Raw genomic sequence first — 21,621 nt, forward strand, 5'->3', positions numbered from 1 at the left:
ATTCATTATTGTCCCAATAATATTAGAATTTTGGCTGCAAGAGGAACTGGCTTGAGAGGAACTGGAGCTTTCCAGACGAACCACATTTTATTTATGTGTTAATTTATTTTATCATTACATTAATATCCCCGCTTTCCTCCAAGGACACGAAGGCAGTGCACCTAGTTCTTCCTCTCCCCATTTTATCCTCAGCCAGCATGGTTCATGACTGAATGGGAATTTTGTGGGATGTGAAACACAAGAGCAGTCAAGTACAACATTCCTAGAGTGAACATGTTTGCGCATGGGGAGGAATGTTTGTCCAGCCAGCAGGTAAACTTCCTGTTTCCTTCTGAGCTGGGACAGACTTCCTCTGCATGTGACTAGAGGTGGGCGTGGCCTCACCTGTGCAGGTAACGACAAAAGCACAGGGCAGGACAGCCATCTCTCTCTCTCTGACTACATGCATCGAAGAAGCAACATCTGCTTAGCCAAAGATGCTTCCAGCCAAGAGAGGACAAAGGGACTGTCTCCTTATGAGATAGTTTCCAGGTGTATGTTACTTTTCTAAGCTAAGTCTGCCTTCTGGATTCCGATTGTGAACAGAATGTGAGTAAACTCTTTTTATACTTTTATAGAAGACTGTGTCGTGTCTTATCTTTTATGAGAGAATAAGGGGAAAATACCAGGACAGTTATTATAGAGGCTTTAGTGAGCCTGAGCAAACGCATCCGCTGTGAGTTTAAAAAGGGGGGTGTTACTCTGCTAAAATTGTGAACTTGTTAACACAAGTTGGAAAGGCTATAATCAACAATATATCCTCTCCTGCATCCCTGAACATTCCCACAAATTTGAACCCTGGTGTCCCACCAGGCTACACAGTCCCTGCCTTTCCCTGGTATCACTACAGATAAGGGGTGGGCTATACATATTCCTCATAATATACAAGCAACGGAACCAATCACTGCAGAGCTCCGCCCACCATTGTGAGGTCAAAGGAGGTGGTGTGATGATGCCCCTCCAGCTGCTGCCATTGGCTTTGGAGTCGACGGCCCATGATGTCAAAGCACATGGCAATCAATATGATCCAACAACCTACCCCCCCCCCACTCCACACACAAACAAGCCAAACTGAAATCAACTGAATGCAACCAGCCAAGATAATCGCTCACGTTATCAATAAAAATAAATACATACCTAAACAAAGGGCCTAACCACGTGGTGTTGACACAAACCCCTACACTAACAATAGGCAATAGAACAAAAAACAGTACCCCCAGCTCTCTCCCCCTATTTTCCTCCAACCTAAGATGTTACTGATGGAAGCGCCTCCCAATGAATGTAAATGAACATTTAGTGTTTGTAAGTGAAGGCAATAGATCCACCTTTCCCTGTTTCTCTGTTTGTTTTGTAACACAAAAAACTTTAATAAAAACTAATTTTAGAAAGCACATGGCACCTGAGTGGATATAGGAAGATGTGCCAACGGGGTAAGCCAAGGCTAAAAACTTCTTCCTTTCCAAGGAGAACAGAGAGTGGCCAACAACTGGGTCCTTCCACACTGGTGTTGGCTTCCTTCCACATGGCGGTGAGGCAGAAGGATGCTGTGGAGCACTGAGAAAGCAAGTTAACTTGCTAAGCAAGACTGAAAGCAGCTGATAGTCATGGTCAGAAGCAAATCCATGTCTCTGTTCATTTTTGGGTGACGCATAAGTGGACCACCACAGTTAGCACTGATGAACACACCAAACCACGGTACAGTGGTACCTCTGGTTAAGAACTTAATTTGTTCTGGATGTCTGTTATTAACTAGAAACTGTTCTTAACCTGAGGTACCACTTTAGCTAATGGGGCCTCCCGCTGCCACCGCCACACAATTTCTGTTCCCATCCTGAAGCAAAGTTCTTAACCCAAGGTACTATTTCTGGGTTAGCGGAGTCTGTAACCTGAAGCGTCTGTAACCCGAGGTACCACTGTATTCTGCAGGTCATCAGAAGTACAGCTTCATCTAGCCTAGCAATTAGATAGATGTTGCCTATGCGCCTTTCGCCAAACATAACAGCACCTTCAGAGAAAGTTTAGAGAGGAAATTTCATTCACCAACTGCAACCTAAAATAGACGTTGCATTTTTCCAGTTGCTGCAGCAAGACTTGTTCTCCTGCATTCTATTTTATCTTTAGCTTTCCACCAGTTTCCCCAGGCAGACGGTAGGCTAACCAGCCTGTAATTTCCAGGATCCCCTTGAGAACCCTTTTGTAAAAATTATTTTCCAATGGCGGCCTTCTGGTCTTCACGTACAGAGGCTGATCTGAGGGACAAGTTACATATTTTTGTGTGAAAAGATCAGCAATTTCACATTTGAGCTCTTTTGAGAACTCTTGGGTGTATGATTTCACAGAGCCGCAGAATTGTAGATTTGTCAGTTTTTATTTTGTCAATCGGGCCTAGAACTTCATCTCTTGTCACAACCAACTGCATCAGTTCTTCATAATCTGCACATTCCTGCTGCATATGCTTTATACATCCCAAGCATATGGCATGTATTTGACACTGACTGAAGCAAAACAAAAAACAAAAAAATTGTGGTTGATATAGCTGTTTGGCTCCCAACACTGGCACCATTCCTATATAGCTGTGTGTGTTTGTGTGTTTGCATGTGTGTGTGTCCGTCTGCCCGCCTGCCCCCCTTATTTTCAATATTAAATTGGGGCGCTTGTCAATTGATGCTAAATACCTTCCCCACCCTCAGGCTTTTTAAACTGTGTTTTAAACCCAGACTGTTTCATGCTGTCTCTGTTGTAATGATCTTATTTTTTATTTTATTTTTGCTGTCTCCTATTCCTTGCTGCTGGTTTCAGTCTTGATATATTATATTTGTTTAAGCACGGTTTTGCTTGTAAGCCGCCCAGGGAATAATTATTGAAGGGTGGCTATAGAGAGGGTGTAGCTGTGTGTTCTTAAAAGACTCAGGTCTTCGGCACTCATTGGCTGAAAATGTTCCTGTCATATGCTAATGTATACTTAGAAACATATACCACTCTTAGAGATGCAAATGTAGGCCTCTGAGCAAATTTAAGCTGGCGGGTGATTGGGGTCCCAGGAACCCTGTAAGCAAGTTGTGGTGTGTGTGGTTTTTTTGGTATGGGGTTTTGTTTTGTTTTGGTTTTTTTCCAAAGGAGAGGAAGGAAATCTGGAGCTTCGCACAAAAGATCCTGGGTTTCACCGCCCTGACTCTACCCCTAACAATGGCCCTGGTCAGCTAAAAGCAGCAAGGCTAAAATGCACCATTTAAAACAGTGACTAAACTGGGGTCAACATCTCTTTGAACCCAAGGCCTTAAGGGAGAAGTCCTTTTGTTGTCGGCTGCATGTGCTGAAGGATTTTAGATACCCATTCAGCAATTTAAAACACACACAGAGAGAGGTCCCACAGCTACCACACAAAGACCTGGGTGTGTGGGGGCCTTTTCTGCAATAGGTTGCCTTTGAACGTGCTATATATCAAACGCACCTTTCTTTGTTGGACGGAGACTATATCTCTCTGTTCAGTCTGGCCAATGTGTGGCAATAGTAGACAGGGATGTTGTGCATCTCTAACTCCCACCCCCCCATCCCCTTTAAGAGCGCCGCATCTGATTCTGATTGGCTGTAGCTATGCAGGTCTTTTCCTCTCCTTCTCTTTCTCCCTCCCTCCCTCTTTTTTTCATTCTCTGTTGCTGTGCGGAATTTGGCTCCGGAGCAGCAGCAGCAGCGGCATGGACGAGATGCCAGCAACAGATGCTGCCGCCGCTGCCCAGCGATCAGGCTCCCGCCGGTAGACCGTAGCCCCAGAGCAAAGTGCTGGGAAGGAAGAAGGGGAATCTTTAAAAAGGAAAGGGGTTTTTATTTATTTTTAAAAAGCAAACTCAGAAGTAAAGGGAGGGAGAAACCTGACCCTAAAAGAGAGAAGGAAAAAAGGGGAGGAGTGGGCAGTGAAACAAGAGCCAAAGTAAAAAGAAAGAGGGAGAGAGGGCATCTCTCCCCGTCTGCCCTTCGGCCATGTCCAAGCCCGGAGCCGGCGGCGCCGTCGAGGAAGAAGCCAAGATGCCCCTCTCTTCTTCCTCCTCCTCCGGCGAGGGGCGAGATGGCAGCTCCGCGGACCCTGCGCCCGAGAGGAGCCCCGGGAAAGTTGGGCAGAGGCAAGAGATCGTCTGGAGGAATGTCATCCTCATGGCTCTGTTGCACGTCGGGGCGGCGTATTCCCTGGTCCTCATCCCCAGAGCGCATCTCTTCACCCTGATGTGGGGTAAGTGGCTCCCCTTCTCACTGCCACCCCCCATTCCCCATCGCCGGAGATTTCAGTGTTTTTCCCTTTATACAAGAGATGTTGTTGTTTTGTCTGCCTGTTCCCCAGGGGATTAATTTATAATGCAGGCCTCCTCCCCCCCCCCCCCCGTCTGGGTTCCCCACCCCCAGAGGACCAGTTGTGTGGGTGTGGGTGCTTTTCTCTTTTAAAAATGATATATTTCTCGCCCACTTCGGTGGTTTTGAAAGTTCTGCGTCTGCTACACCATCCTAAGCGTTGGGTTGTTGTTTCCTTTTGCAAGATCACACTCTGTCGATGCATCCAGTCGCCACCCTCTGCTTTGTCCTTTGAACATTTCCGAATGTCAAATGCGCTCCCCGATTTTGCTGCTAGGTGGGTAGGAGCGCAGAAATGGAAGGCAGCCCATCCATTAAGCACCTTGCTTGTTTAGACAAAAGAACGGCTCATAGGTATGCCCTGTGCAATAGCTGCTCTTGTGAACGCCCACTTAGAGATTGCACGGTCTGTGCTGGACGAGATACAGGCTGTAGTAGCAGCTGAGTAGCCCTGGGGTAAAGCAATGGTAACTTATATGTATATAGCTTCTCTTACAAGCATGTGAGTGGGGAGGGGGTTTCTGCGTGTGTTTCAGAGGGAGGGAACTCAGTGTGTTTGCAGAGGATTCTCAACAGAAAAACAGCATTAAAATCACCATGCCAGAAACTGGAGGCCCACTGCAAAACATCCTTCTACTGTTCTGGATGCAAGGTTCAAAATGTAAAGACTTCTTCATAGTGCAAGGAGTGGTGCGTGGTGTGCTGGTGCTATGGGTTCAAGGGATTTTAAAGTAATTTGCATTTAGGACCAGCATGTTTAAGTTGTCCCGTATTTTTGACCTGCCAGCCTAGATCTAGCTTACTTTACAGGGTGACTTTTGTTATCCTCCACATGAAAAAAACCCCAAAAATCACGAGCAGGGCTGAAGAAAGAGAGAAGTGCTGTCTAACCAAGGTCCTGGGCCAGTGCAACAATTGAGAATTGTTAGGGCTTAGCATCACACAGGATCAGGCCACAGTGGTCCCAAATAGATGCATTCCCTGCAGCGACAAAGGATTATTCTCCCACTCTGCCTTGTGAATCACCCTCTGCCTGGTGTGTTCGCATCGCCTTGCTTCTAATGTATCTTGCACAGAGATACGGTTTGCCTGCTTCTGCTAGAGATGGAAGTGAGGGTTCGGTTTCAGCCAGCGCTAACCGCAGAAGCCATGTTCACCAACAGCACTCTCATCCTTAGAGCGGACTCTCCCGCCCCCTTACACCAAGCAAGCTGCAGGAAGAAAATAGTTTCTCTGTGCATGAGCAGTGTGCTTTCCCCTTGCAAATGGATGCCTGCAACCAGTTCTCGTGCATCTAAGATTATTATTATTATTTCTTATTCAGACGGTGCTTTGCAGACGGATATAAGCACAAATCAGTTCCTGCCCCGAGGAGATTACATTCAATACTTCTGCAATAGGGAAAGCATCAGAAGGGAGAGAGGTGGAGGTAATAAAACAGCCACTGACCAGGGCTGTAGTTCAAAACATTGGAGAAGGATGAAGGAAAGAAAATTCAAGTGCATGCTTCAGGTTTAGTTTTAGTTAAGAGGGTCCAGGTGAAAACTTAATGGCAATGCTGGTTTTTATGGAGAAAAATGAAGGAGACAGAACTTCCAGGTGAGTGAGGACCTTTTCCCAGTAGCTTTTCAACCCCTGGCTTTGCTGCTGGAAAACTAAGCGCAGCCCAATGTCATTGCCTGCAAACAGTTCCCCTTGTAATGCCCTCTGGCGCAATGACATTGTGAACCTCATCTGACTTGTCTTTTCCCCTCTCCTCCCATTCTCAGCTGTATTGCTTGATCGTGCAACATTCACCTGGGAGCTTTTCTCGAGCACAGCGGCTCCAGAGCTGCGACACCAGAGGCTGCCCAGTTTAATTTCCAAGCCCTCTTTGTTTCTTCTGAATAGACCTCCCTCACCCGCCCCCTTCCGCTATCACGTGCAGAAATGGTGAAGCCTAGAAAAAGTCTCTTACACACCAATGTTTCCAAATGCGAAGACTGACGCTTCATCTTCACATTGAATACTTGAGAAGCTATGCTTACCTCGAGTCACGAACGGTGCATTTTTTAAAAAAGAAAGAGTGATAGTATGACAGCTATACTCTCTCTGCAAATCAATGCCATTTTGCTTTTGCTTGTATTCTATTCTATTGGTAGTTTAAAAGTGATTTAGTTGGTGAACAGAAAGTTGCACATTCCCCCTCTCCAGTAGTGAAGTGCACTGCAAACTCACTGTATTTTTTTGAAGGGGGGGGCAGAGAAACAGCTGTTTTGCTTGCTGCAAAACTACCTCCACCAAATCCTTTGTGTGGACTAGATATTGTGCTATTGCCTCCGAATCAGTCCTAGAGGAATGCACAACAAAAAGCCTCAGTACCCCCATTTTACAGATAGAGGAAGCTGAGTCTGTTTGGTGAATCACTCACTCAGGGGACATCCATCAATATTCTAGCTAAATAGGAATTTGAACTCCGGATCTGGCATAAGGTGTCACTGGCATGGTGACAACACCCAGCTCTGCCTCTCTTTTTCATCTGAGTTAGATGAGGAAGTGGGAGTATTGAATCAGCGTCTGGGATCAGAAATAGATTGGATGAGAGGCGATAAACAGCAGCTTCAGTCCTGACAAGACAGATGCATTATTTGGTCCGTGTTTTGTCTAACCAGGAGAGTGATGTTCAGCTTCTTCAGGGAGGGGCTACAGCTCCCTAAAGGACCAAGCTGGTAGTCAGGGAGGGCAGGTAGTTCCAGTTTTGTCAAGCAAAAGGCAGGACCAGCACAATATATTTTACTGCTTGAGGCAAACGACAACATGCCCACCACAATCCAAAGTATGGAAGCCAACTAGATTGGCAGTTGAATCTGACTGCAGCTCAAGGGCACCAAACATTCAAGGGCACCAGACTAGCTTACCGTCATGGACTGGATGGAAGCAGAGGAGTAGGGGGCGGGCACCAGCTGGGGAACCCCCAGGGGAAGAAGGCTCAGAGCCAGGGGATTGGTGTGGGGATGACAATGAGTGGTCAGAGGGAGAAGAGGGAGCAGACTGGGGAGAGGAGGTGTTGAAAGCTGGAGAGGCAACAGGCTTTAGTGAGCAGGAAGAGGCTAGGGCAGAGAGCAGTCCAGAACCAGATGCAGGAGAGGAGCGGGGCCAGGATACAGAGACGAGGCAGGCTGCTGAAGAATCCAGGGAGGCCCCCCCTCCTGCTGCGACCAGATCCCCTCTCTCCTGGTCTCCCAGAACACAGAGAGGAATGAAGAGGGTGGAGCAATGAGAGAATAGATGAAGGAGCCTGAGATTGCTTGAGAAGGACCTGGGAGAGGAGGAGCTTTAGAGAGCAGTGGGAAGGACCTTCAATCCTTGCAATTGCCTCACTGGGGCAAGATCTATGGGGAAGGCCTGCACTGTTTTGGTTTCTTTGAATAAAGCATTACTGACTCCAGGTGATTTATTACTGACTTATGCCTGACTCCTGACACTTACTGAATGCAGGACAAGTAATTTTGGCAGACAGAGCTGTCCTCTAGCTGAGGGAACAGCGGGGGCAAAGGGAGTGGCTACCACTGCTGCCCCCTCCAGCATCTGCCACCTGAGGCAGTTGTCTCACTCTGCCTAATACTAGGGCCGGCCTTAGGAAGAGGGCCTCTGTGACGTAAAGCACTTTTCAGCAGTTAAGGCTGCTGCACCAGTCTCCACAGCTCTGTGCAGACCTCCCCATTTGTGGCACAAAGTAGTCTTTCTCAACAGGGAAACTTTCTCGCTCATCCTCAACGTGTTGCTTTCGATCCAGAGCGATTCTAGAACTTGCCGTCGTCCACAAGGTGGGTGTGGCTACTTGAGATGTATTTGAAAACCCTTCCCTAAATTAAGCTATTCGCGCATTCCCCTCCCTGCACATGCCCCCCCCCAGCTGAATGAAGTGGGAGGTAGTCATTGCCACTTTGCCACTTTGTTATTTGTTATTTAATGTCCTTGGGCAGCTGTGGATAAGTCCCTGTTCCTGGTACCGCCTCCATATCTTTTCAAATGGGGACACTGCGGGGTGTAACACGGAATCTTCATTGAGCTTTCATTTTCAGAATGTGAAATTGAGAAAACTGAGAAAAGCACTTTGCAGGGTCATAAAATATGCCGTAGACCCCATGTGGAGCATAAATTCATGTGCATGCAGCATTCGTGGACAGAGATAGCCTGTCCAAAGTTACCCATATTCTGGTAACCTCCAGATTTGAGTACAGTGGTACCACGGATTAAGAACTTAATTTGTTCCGGAGTCCATTCTTAACCTGAAACTGTTCTTAACATGAAGCGCTGCCGCACTGCCGGAGCACGATTTCTGTTCTCATCCTGAAGCAAAGTTCTTAACCTGAGGTACTATTTCTGGGTTGGGAGACTCTGTAACCTGAAGCGTCTGTAACCTGAAGCATCTGTAACCCAAGGTACCACTGTATTGCAATGCATTTTTATAGAGCAGCCGCCTTTGAGACATAGCTGTCAAGCGTCCCTTATTTGGCGGGACAGTCCCTTATCCCAGCGCCATGTCCCGCTGCTGTCCCTTATTGATGATGTCCCTTAAATAAGCTACTGAAGGTAATGGTGCCCTTTCTATGTCCAGCTGTCCTTTGTCAACAACAAATTGTTGCTATTTTTTGTGTTGAATATATGCTATATGGTAATTTATGGACCTAATAGGTATCTAAAGCCATTTGCATGCAACAAAATAGGTATTTTATTAAAGTAATTGTTGATCCCTTATTTTGGCTGCTGATCCCTTATTTTCGAGGCTGCCGGACCCTTATTTTCAAATCTGTAAGTTGACAGTTATGCTTTGAGAACATCTCAGAAACTTGGGTTGGTCTGAACCACGGCTGCTCCTGGGTTACTGACTTAGAGGTACATTCAAATGTTGCATTAATTTTCCTGGTAATGCCAACCCTTCTGTTCCATTTTCTAACGTTCCTTTCACACTGCGGCACCTGATGCATTATGGAACTGTGGCTTTTTGACTGATACAACAACGGCACATTGCGCTAAATTTCATTCACACCAGCAGGCATGTTGTGGCACAGCAATGAACGTCGCTACTCCCTCACCCTTTCTGCCCCTGTGGGCTTCTGCTCCCCCATGAAAACTGCAGGAATGCTGGTACAGTATATACCTCCCTGCATGCTGTAGAAGCTGTGATATATTGCTGAGTTATGTCTATGTCTCAGCCAGAAAATATAGCCAGAGACATTTTGGCAAATTTAAAAGATCCAACTGGACAGACATTTCACCCCTGATAAAGAGGACGTATTCAGAAGCATTACTAAGTGCAGAGAAAAAGGAAAATCAGTTTCCCTAAAGCCTCTTCTTTTGTTCTGCTAACGGAGAACATTAAGAATTGCCTTGCTGAATCAGACCATTTTATTTCCAAGATTAATCAGCCAGATGCAATGTTGGCACCAAGATTTGGACACAGCACCCTGTCTAGACCAGGAAGACTGCACCAAGTGGGAACATTGTTAGGGAGAGTGGACTCTGGCAAATCACCAGCCTTGCCACCATTTTGAGCTGACCTTAGGAAGATGCTTCTGGCCACTTTCAAATAAGCTAGGAAGGTGACTTTCTAAGTTCAACTAACTTCTTCTTTGGAGGCAGCCTAAAGTCGGGTGTCCAGAATCTTACTGCCTCTGAACATGAAGTTCTGCTTGGCTGATGAGAAGCCATGGAGAGAGTTGTCCTCCATGAAGTTGTCGAAGCTTAGGGGCCATCACCATGGCTTGCCTAAACAAAAGATGTTTTAAGCAGGTGCCACAATAAAGACCAGTGAATGCTCCAGACTGATGCCAGTCGGCTAGGCAGGGAGTTCCAAAGTGTGTCAATAGGCGGGGAGTTCCAAAGACTGATTTCTCACAAATGCAGAATGAGCGCCTGTTCCACAAATCTAAGCAGTTGAATAGCCATATGTATATGGCAAACCTGTAATAATTCCAGTGATGAGTATATTTGTTTGTCCCTTCATTTATTTATTTATTTTTAATTAATTCAGAGGATGGAGGCCAATCAAATAAAACAACAACTGATAGGCTTTAGATATTCCATAAATTAATTCTTAATTATGGGAAGAAATGATTTTCGGTTTTTTTCCTGGTCATTTTGAAACCTGAACCTACAGCTTCATCATTAGGCAAAAGGGAGTTCAAAGATTACGATAGAGGAAGGAACATTTCTTTCTGCAATTTTTTAAAAAGCAAAGGCTTGGTATTATTTCCTTGGGCTAAAGGGAAAGTCACAATTAATTTACGTTACCCTTAGGAAAAACGATAAACAATAGAACAAACAAACAAAAGTTACATCGGATTTATGAAGTCAAAGCATTGTAAAGCAAATGACAAAGCAGTAATATGCCATAATTTGCAAAATAATAATTTGCATATTTATCATGCAGAGCTACATTCGAGTGTACTGTATTTGCATTTGTCAAAATAGATCGCAGGTAGCAAAATAAACATCTGGAATGGAGGCATTTTAATCTGAGTGGCCTCATCCAAGGATGCTATACTTACAAGATTCTTACTTTATGGTTACTTTATGATTCTTACTTTATGGTTACTTTATTCATTCATTTCTTATATGAGATAATAAAAAAGTTTATTTGTGTAATATATCCACTTGTTCCTCTGGAAAAGTGTCTCATTTTGCTACACCAGGGTGCAGGCAGCTCATTTATCCTAATCTAGTCTTTACAGTGGCACCTTCGTTCTCAATCCGTTCTGGAAATCCGTTCCAAAACCAAAGCGTTCCGAAACCAAGGCACGCTTTCCCATAGAAAGTAATGCAAAATGGATTCATCCGTTCCAGATTTTTAAAAACAACCCCTAAAACAGCAACTGAACATGAATTTTACTCTCTAACAAGACCATTGTTCCATAAAATGAAAGCAATAAACAATGTACTGCAGTCACACAATCAATCAATCAATAGCAGAACTGGGTTCCACACAGTCACAAAAACCAAACAAAAAGAGCAGTAAAAACAAAAACACAAATTAAATGGCAAAAACAGACAGACCTCAGCGTAACACTAAAAATGGAGCACGTTCGGCTTCAAAAAAAAGCTCGCAAGGCGGAACACTTACTTCTGGGTTTGCAGTGTTTGGGTTCCAAGTTGTTTGAGAACCAAGGCATTTGAGAACCAAGGTACCACTGTACTGCATTATTCTTAAGCAACAGCAAAATAATTGGACATGGGGCTTCTGCGTTACCGAAGAGCTGGGTTCTCTGTTTTCTGAAGGCTGGAGACAGGAAACTTATGATCCTTCAGACATGACTGAATTCAAACTCCTATGCAGGCTGGGGGTGATGGGAACTGGAGTCTAACAGCACCTGAAACACCACAAGTTCCTTATCCCCGGTCAAGTCGTAACATCTTCTCCTTTCCCCCTGAAATAGAAACTCGTTTTCCTTCCAGGAGGAAAAATATTTTCTAATCTCCTCCACCCACTTGCACGCTTGTTGCTATGTCCACGCCTACACTTTTTATTTTGGGAAGATTCTTTCTTGGGAGGTTCTGACGCTGTTTTATCTAGAAAATAATTGATCATTAGCTAAAAAATGATTGGCAGTGCATGAATGCAGATCTTACGTTTGTCCCATATGCCGGTTTCTACACATTATCTCATATATATGTGTGTGTGTTTTAACATATCATTTTCAACAGTAATTAAACATACTTTTACATTTTATGCAATTTTTTGGCTTCCATCAATCTCGTCTGAAAAATTTCCAATCTAATCTCTTACTATACATTTCTTACTTCCCCTATTACATAAGTCTCATAACTAATATCTCTATTCTTTTTCTACTTTGTACTTTCTCTTATATTTCTCCTTACAAAACTTCTTGTAGTCCTACTAACGTAATTTGTTGGTTACAATTGCTCTTCAAATAGTTCATATACTTCTTCCAATCTTCTGTAAATCTCTGGTCCCGCAGGTTTCAAATCCTTCCTGTCATTTTGTCCAATTCTGCATAGTCCATTAATTTTATCTGCCATTCTTCTATTGTCGGTTTCTACACATTATCTCACACACCCCTTCTCTATCTTGCCTTTGGCCAACCAACAGACGTTGTCAGAGTTCAAGGAAGCATTCCAGCCAGGCGAAAATACTGAATAATGGTATGAAGGGTGTGGCTTGGGAAGAGTGGGTGTGGCTGAGGAAGAGGTGTGGCCTGGGGAGGGTTCCAAGGTCCATATAGAAAGGCGCAGAGGGCCGAATTTGTCTCCTGGACCTGAAATCCCCCACCTCTGATCTATTGTTTTTCAGTTTTCTCAGACATTTTATGCTGTGTGCTCTCCCTCCTGCAGACAGTGGCTCTAGTATGTCCTTTGGGAAGACGTCCAGTCTGGAAAGATGCCCTATTCCCACCCATCTCTGATCACCCAGCCTGCCAGTTTAGGTCATAAGTTGGTACAAAATGCAGGTCAGACGGACAAGCCATTCATCCTCCTCTCCCCACTTTAATCTTGGCAGGAGTTTCTTCCACTCAAGGATATATATGGCTTCTTGGAAAAGTTCCCCAGAGAATTAAAAAAGTCGCCACAGAAAATCCATAGGGGGAAGCATCCCAAGCATGTATATGTCCTGACCTCAAATATACACTAACGTGGTCTGAAGTGGAAATGACTGATTATGAAAGAGTTCTTGGGATTGTCAGTGGAAATGGTCACCCATTGTGTGCAACAACTGTGAAAAAGGGGGGCATCTTATGTTTGGAATCCTCTAACCTAAACCATCCATATACAGTGGTACCTTGGGTTACAGACGCTTCAGGTTACAGACTCTGCTAACCCAGAAATAGTACCTTGGGTTAAGAACTTTGCTTCAGGATGAGAACAGAAATCGCGTGGTGGCGGCGGGGGGAGGCCCCATTAGCTAAAGTGATACCTCAAGTTAAGAACAGTTTCAGGTTAAGAACGGACCTCCAGAACGAATTAAGTTCTTAACCCGGGGTACCACTGTACTGCAATGCGTCAACACCTAAAAACTGGACCCACTAGCCCCAGATTCCACCCGTTCCCCTGACACACCCACACAAAGGCCGAACTAGTATATGGCACACCTGGAGTTGTGCAGTTATCCCCCCTCCTCTTGGTGTCAATGGGAGGGGAATTGAAAATAAGGTTGAATAGAAAGAATTAGAAAATTGAGGTGTTGGAGCGGGGTGTTTCTGCCCTGCCTGGTGCAGGGAAGTGGAAACATCTCTGTCACAGAATTTCATCACCACCTTAGGATTTCTCTGTTAAGGTCCAACACAAGGACTGAGGTGCAATTATTTCAGACTCTCCAAGTGTCCCTATTTTCAGGGTCAGCCCCAGATTTACAGAAGCCATCCCAGTTTCTGATTTTATCCTGGAATGTCCCACTTTTCCTTACGGCGTCCCTATTTTCATCGGAGAAATGTTGGAGGGTGTGGAGTTACGTGACACACACACACACTCCGAGCCAAGGAGATAAGTACGTAACTATACAACCTTTAAGGGACGTGGGTGGCACTGAGGTCTAACTACAGAGCCTAGGGCTTGTCGATCAGAAGGTTGGCAGTTCTAATCCCCGCAACGGGGTGAGCTCCCATTGTTCGGTCCCTGCTCCTGCCCACCTAGCAGTTCAAAAGCATGTCAAAGTGCAAGTAGGTAAATAGGTACTGCTCCTGCGGGAAGGTAAACGGTCTTTCCCTGCGCTGCTCTAGTTCGCCAGAAGCGGCTTTGTCATGCTGGCCACATGACCCGGAAGTTGTCTGCAGACAAACGCCGGCTCCCTCAGCCTATAGAGCAAGATGAGTGCCACAACCCCAGAGTCGTCTGCGATTGGACCAAACGGTCAGGGGTAACTTTACCTTTAGTTTTTATACAACCTTTAGAAGACATCTGAAGGCAGGCCTGTATAGAAAAGTTTTTTAATATTTAATTATGTTTTTATATATGTTAGAAGCCTCTCAGAGAGGCTGGGGCAACTCAGTCAAATGGGTGGGATATAAAATTATTGTTATTTTTTAAGGACATCCCTATTTTCATCAGAGAGATATTGGAGAGTATGTTATTTCTTAACATTTTCTGGTCCATCTCAATGTCAATGGAATGAGAAAATTTCATCTCTGTTCTGCCATTTACCATTGGAGGCTGATATTCATAACAGCTCAATGTAAATGGTGAAAAAACTCCTGTGACTTAATCATTTCTAATATTGACATAAATGACCCACTTCTGCCCTCGTATTCACCTTGGGGACAATACTGCAGCAGTTAACGCCTCCCCAGGACTTACTACAGCCAATAACTTCTGGTGAACCTGATCTTAGATGTACTTGGGAGAAGGTAGCGATTCTTTTGTTTCCTGAAGACAAAATAAGGGCCAGTCCATCACTTGTGGTCTGAGATCCTCATTGGACAAAAGCAACCCATGTTTGTTTTAACCTTGATGCTGGAACACCACCAAACTCTGCTGATTCTCCTACTGTGAAGAATGCTGAGAGAAAGCAGCTGTAATCTTGTCTAACTTAAGGTCTTTCTTAGTCACATCCTGAAGTCAGCAATGTGTTTACAGACACCACCGCATCCTCAATGTCTTCTCTTGATGCTAACAAAGCCTTCTTGCCAGAAACAAGGCAGTGAAGCACAGTTAGTTATAATGCGTGGAACTGCTTTTTAAAGTGTGTTGGTTTCCCCGAACGTGCCTTAAGTTTAATGAGAACAACTTGATGTGTATGTGGGTGTTCTTGTTCCTATGCACAAAGGCCGCCATTTTTTACCAAAGGGAAACGTATGATCTGCCCTCTTTAGAGAAGTTTTTAATGTTTATCGTGTTTTTAATATTCTGTTGGGAGCCGCCCAGAGCAGGATATCAACAATAAATTATTATTATTATTATTATTATTATTATTATTATTATTATTATTATTATTATTAACAGTCCCCACAAGTTCAACTTACCCAGAGCCTCTCCCCCAAACCCTTCCGCTCGTAGTATGCAGTCACAAAAACAGCGCAGAAGCTTGGAAACTAGGTTAGGTTGCCATCAGCATTGCTGGTGTCACCCAAGGATGGGGAAACTGTTGTTGGACTTCAAGTCCCATCAGCACCGGTCAGGTTGGCCAATAGCCAGGGTGATAGGAGTTGTAGTACAACTTTTGGAAGGCCACAGGTTCCAGTGGCGTAGCGTGGGGGGTGCAGGGGGGGCCGGCCGCACCGGGCGCAACATCTGGGGGGGGGCGCTCGCACTCGCAGCTCTCTGCCCCTACCTGGCTCACTCACTCTCTCTCACTGCAGTGCTGGCTGTGCGAATCCGATCCGAGCCGCTGGGTCGCCGCCCACTGTGGAGGGGGTGGGTGCCAGGAGTGCGGTGCGGAGAGAGAGCGAGGGACTATCTGGGGAGGGACAGTGCAGCAGCCGCCCAGCGCAGCACTGAGTGCAGGAGAGAACCACAGCAGACCAGACCAGGCAGCAGCAAGAAGAAGCTGGCAGCGGCGGCAGGTTAGGGGTTAGGGGGCGCAAATTACTTGCCTTGCCCCGGGTGCTGACAACCCACGCTACGCAGCTGTCAGGTTCATCATCCCTACTATAAAGGCTTCTGGTTCAGGCTGGGACTGTACTGGGGCAAGAATATTCTTTACTCACTGGCTCCAACTCCTGGCATGTTTTCTGGTTCTCTGACTCCCCAAGTTGGGCTCCTGTCTTGACCTGCATTTTTGGCTCCATTCAGTGTCTGCCCACACGGTTCACTTCTGGCATTGTTGGTGCACAACTACAACTGCAGTGGGGCTAGTATGTGTTTGTTGAGTTATATTTACTGTCAAAATAACACCGGTCTTGAAAGATCTACATTGGCTCCCAGTACGTTTCCGAGCACAATTCAAAGTGTTGGTGCTGACCTTGAAAGCCCTAAATGGCCTTGGTCCAGTATACCTGAAGGAGTGTCTCCACCCCCATCGTTCTGCCCGGACACTGAAGTCCAGCACCAAGGGCCTTCTTGGTAGTGGCACCCACCCTGTGGAACATCCTCCCACCAGATGTCAAAGAAAACAACAACTACCAGACTTTTAGAAGACATCTGAAGGCAGCCCTGTTTAGGGAAGCTTTTAATGTTTAACAGACCACTGTATTTTAATATTTTGTTGGAAGCCGCCCAGAGTGGCTAGGGAAACCCAGCCAGATGGGCAAGGTATAAATAATAAATTATTATTATTATTATTATTATTATTATTATTATTATTATTAAAAAAATATCAATATCCCAGCTCAGGGCCGACCCACGACACTTTTGGCACCTGAGGCAAACCACAAAATGGTGCCTTCCCATCAGGGGAGAGAAGGGATGAGTGAAGATTTACAAGGGGAACAAAGTTTGGGGGGGGAATAGTGATTTACATGGTGAACAGGGGTGGGGGGAGAGGTGGGACTGGATAGGGGGCTGCCAGGGAGGAAGCAGATCCTGGCAGCTGTCACGGCCACCATGCATTCCTTGGAAGCCAGGCCTGCTGCCCCTGTGAATTCTGCCACCCGAGGCAGTCTTCTCACCTTGCTTGTCTCATGGGTGGGCCGGCCCTTTCCCATCTCTTTCTCGGAGATCATCTACAGGAGCATCGCTGCTTGATTGCCAGGTTGGTGAGGCTCCTTTAGACAACAACAAGAAACCAATCCTTCAATGGCATCGGCCCAGTCTTCTGGAATACTCTGCCAACAGAGAGTCAGCCTTCAGTGCCAACTTTTAAATGCCTGTTTCTTTTCCGTCAGGCTGATGCAGGCAATTAAGAATACATATTTTCATAACAGATTCTGATCTTAACATTTTTACATAGCTTCTGCTGTATGGTTTTTATGCATAATTTGTTGCCAGTTGCTCTGATTAAAAAAAAAAGGAATAGCAATATCTAAATATTTTTTTACACACAAATAAAGAAACATATATATTTGAAAGATGGGTGACACCTGGCTTGAGAGCAGTACATGTGAAAAGGATCTAGGAGTCTTGGTTGACCACAAACTTGACATGAGCCAACAGTGTGACGCGGCAGCTAAAAAAGCCAATGCAATTCTGGGCTGCATCAATAGGAGTATAGCATCTAGATCAAGGGAAGTAATAGTGCCACTGTATTCTGCTCTGGTCAGACCACACCTGGAGTACTGTGTCCAGTTCTGGGCACCACAGTTCAAGAAGGACACTGACAAACTGGACCGTGTCCAGAGGAGGGCAACCAAAATGGTCAAAGGCCTGGAAACGATGCCTTATGAGGAACGGCTAAGGGAGCTGGGCAAGGGCAGGCAGGGCTCTAGAGCTTTGTGGTATCAACTTCCTCCGTGTTTGTGTGTGTGTGTGTGTGTGTGTGTGTGTGTGTGTGTGTGTGTCTTTTATGCAGGAAGACAATGGCCCCTGTGTTCTTTGATCCCCTCACGGATGATGACTCTCTTTCACTCTCTGTAATTTATCTTCTCTCCCTGATTTCGGTAGCTGTTTGAGCCTCCGTATGAAAGGCTGTAGCTCCCACTTTTCCTTTAATGAGATCTGATTCACCACATTTTTACTGTGGCAGAGAAGTCTGAGCGGGGGATGCGGTGAGAGGCGGTGAGAGAAAGGTCCATTTTGGTTGGGAAGCTTGCTTTGATGGAAATCAAACACGGAGCATTTTTTTTTAAAAAAAGAAACCCAAAACACAGGGAGCTGGAGATAAATACAGCATTAAAAGAACCGGCTTCAGACCAGATGTAATTATGTTTCATGCATTGCACCTATATATATACCTCTGCCCAGAAAATTGGTTCTGCAAGCCGAGGGTGTAATTACATATTATCCATCGTTCTTTCCATTATTCTTTTTTACGGACTTTGATCCCGCCACTCACATCTTACACAATGCAGCCGTGGAAGATGCAATTTGAAAAGGAAGGCGAGTTTTTGCAAAAGAACAGCTTTTTAAGCTTTTCCGACTTGTACTGTTTTCCTGCTAAAATGTCCCTCCCTCCTCTACAGCAGCTTCTAGTCTTGCTGAGGAATTTTTATTTATTTATGTATGATTGTATTTATATGCTACTGTTGCAAGAATTTATGTAAAGTTTGCGGGGGGGGGGGTTGCAGATATCATTCATATGCAGCCCACTACCAAAATCAGCACAATCACTTTTGTGACTTTTGTGATTTGTCCCCACAAAACACTTCATCACAGTTTCTTCCTAGCTATTCAAAAGGCCTCTGCTGCACAATACCAAATGTAAGAATTCACTGATAAATGTATCTATGTACTGGCTCACTGGGAAAACTTCAGAAATTCATATAGACATGTGAGCTCAGCTACTCAGCAGCCCCTCTGCCTGAGTGATAATCCCTGGCATCCTGATACCTGAGTGCCAGACAGGTAGCCATTGCAGAAACAGCAAACCCAGATGAAGACAAAAGGGTGTGATTAACTTGGCTGGGAAACAGGGAAATGTAAATATCTCTTTTGTTACACTTGATGGGTGTTTGGTGGAGGGCAAGGAGAACCACGGGGCAGGGTCCAGGATGCTCAGATTACTGCCACCAGACCTCCCCTTTCATGATGTAACCATGTTGTGGTTGTAGTTTTTTTTGGGGTGTAACAAGGGGATTAGCAACTAATAAAAGTTTGGGTTCTCTTTTGTTTGGGGCGTCCATCTTGTTCCACCTTGTGGCAGGTGGGAGTCCTGTCGCGACAGTCTTTAATAAAGACCAAGCCTACTGGTTGCTGTTTTGCTCTGGTATTCCTGGCTGGTGTCCTTGTTTTTTGTCCAAGGGAGCCCTCAGATTTCTCCATTAACACCACCATTCCTTTAAAGAGCTCCTGGGCAGCATCCATGGTTTGGGCCCTCTTCCCACATCTTTTAGTCTCTCCCATGACAACCCTACGGGGTAGGCTATAACAGCCCTTAAGGATCCGCGTTAGAAACTCAGATATATTATCTGGACACCAAATGGCACATTAAACCTAGGTTACGGCTGCCACGACAGAATGTATATTTGTCCCAGGAATTTGAACGGTAAGCTCTGAGCATGACTAATATTGGATACAATGAGCCCTTCGCTTCCAGGCACCACTAGGAAAAGGAAAGCCGGAGGCTGAGATCAGGAGGCGGTGGAAACATTGCAGAAGCTTCAGCTAACGTTTGCAGGGTTAGGAGGTGGAGGACAGGAGATCACTTTGAAATGTAAGCTGTGGGGCGTAAAGCCTGCAAACCGGAGATCTAATTAGCCACAGCCTGCCCCCTCTCTCTCCTGTGCCCCTGTAATTAATTTTGGCAGGCTCCCCATCAGTAACAGTCGCAAACCTTTTGGCAAAAAGCATTCATGCTGCCAGATTATTCTCCTGCCAAGTGAGAGGGAACAAACGCTGTGTCTCCTCACTGCAGCAAGCTCAGAAAGGAGGCTAACAGCTAGCGAGTGCTGACCGTGCTTGCTCAGGAGTAAATCCCATTTGTTTTGAGGGTGCCAAGAACCGTATCTTCCCTTCAATAATAAAAAAGGGTACCTTTCCCTAGACGCCAGCTATCATTTCACTCCCCTTTTGCTTCTTGTTACGGCCAGCAAGGAGTATGGTATTGGGGGGTGGGGGGTGGGATTTTTATTTTCTTTTAAAAAATTAATACAGCCATACCTTGGGTTAAAGTTGCTTCAGGTTGAGCATTTTCAGGTTGCGCTCCACGTGACCCAGAAGTAACGGAACATGTTACTTCCACGTTTCGCCGCTCGCACATGCACAGATGCTCAAAATGACGTCACACGCATGCGCGAATCACGACCCGCGCACGCACAGACGCGGGTTGTGTTCGCTTCAGGATGCGAGCAGGGCTCTGGAATGGATCCTGTTTGCATCCAGAGGTACCACTGTAAATTCTACCATTCTCTTGTAATAAAAAAAATAAGGTCTTTTATATATATATATAATAAATGTTCATAAATGTACCAAGCATGTACATAGATATGTGGACCACATGTCTAGAGCAGTACAGGAAGACTGTCCCGAAACCATTTTGACTCCCAAACTGACCAAATGTTTTCTCCTCAAGGAGGGAGGGGGTGAGGGAACCTTCCCATTGTCTCAGGAATTGGGTAATCATCATATCAAAGGAATGGGCAGACTACCAGGAAAGGCATTATCAGATAACCTGGCAGACAGGAAAAATGACATTCAAATTTCTGTTGTAGACTGCCTTTTCTGTGATGTAGGTATGATGTTTGTGGGGGGGGGGGTCTTGGGTTACACCCCTTCTGTGATGTATGTAATGATGTATGGAGGGGTGGTCTTGAGCTCCAGAGCAGGGAATTTAAAATGTCTATATAAGGGCAGGCACACCTTGGTTCTGGGTGTGAGGGGTGCATGCTGTTGCAACAGTTAATAAAGATCAGGCTTACTAGCTGCTTTGCTTCTCAATATTCTCTGGTTGGCCTCTGTTATTTTCTCCTACCGATGGAGAACCTACAAAGGACTCTATAAAGGGCTCTTGTATACCCCATAAGAGAATAAGGGCAGATTTTGTTTACAACACTGGGGACTGCTGGGATAGAAGGCAGGGGTCCAAGCAGAAAGTGAAGCCACAGACAGAGCCCACTCATTCCAGTTTTGTCTCCATCCTCCTCTTCCCTCCTGAAATCTGCAAGGGGCAACACTGAAACTAAGGAGGAAAGGGCTTGCTGATGGCAGATTGAAGTTGGTGGGGCAGTGCCCCCATTTCCCCACATGCGCCAACTTTTCTTTCATCGTGGAACTCCATCCCCTAGCTGTGGTTCCCAGGTAGACATCCATCCACCTGTAGACAAGACCAGAGCCAGAGCTACCATCAGGAGCAAACCAGCCGTAAATCACACAAAGGAAGTCGAGTTAACTCTTTATTCTAAAGAAACAAGGTCTGCACAGGAGTGTCAGGCCTAATGAGCACACCAGCTCAACTCTGGTTGTTCTTGCCCCCCATGAAGCAGTTGCCGAGACTGAAGGGAACACTTGCTGATGCTGAAGGTGCAGAATATAAATTACGGTAAGATAAACCAACACAGGACGCAGGTGGCGCTGTGGGTAAAAGCCTCAGCGCCTAGGGCTTGCTGATCGAAAGGTCGGCGGTTCGAATCCCCGCGGCGGGGTGCGCTCCCGTTGTTCGGTCCCAGCGCCTGCCAACCTAGTAGTTCGAAAGCACCCCCGGGTGCAAGTAGATAAATAGGGACCGCTTACTAGCGGGAAGGTAAACGGCGTTCCGTGTGCGGCTCTGGCTCGCCAGAG

At 45.7% G+C, this 21,621-nt stretch overlaps 1 protein-coding gene across 1 annotated transcript in view; it reads left to right on the plus strand.

Moving 5' to 3' along the window:
- Window positions 1-3,678: 3,678 nt before the first annotated feature.
- Window positions 3,679-21,621, plus strand: part of SCD5 (stearoyl-CoA desaturase 5) — a 42,701-nt gene continuing 24,758 nt past the window's right edge. The window contains exon 1 of the mRNA XM_081207313.1: window positions 3,679-4,264. Within this exon, the coding sequence (XP_081063439.1) occupies window positions 4,018-4,264 (247 nt within the window). The 5' untranslated portion in view covers window positions 3,679-4,017. The remainder of the gene's footprint in view (window positions 4,265-21,621) is intronic.

This window comes from Podarcis bocagei (assembly GCF_964188305.1).
Source record: "Podarcis bocagei genome assembly, chromosome: 9".
NCBI classification, from domain to species: Eukaryota; Metazoa; Chordata; class Lepidosauria; order Squamata; family Lacertidae; genus Podarcis; species Podarcis bocagei.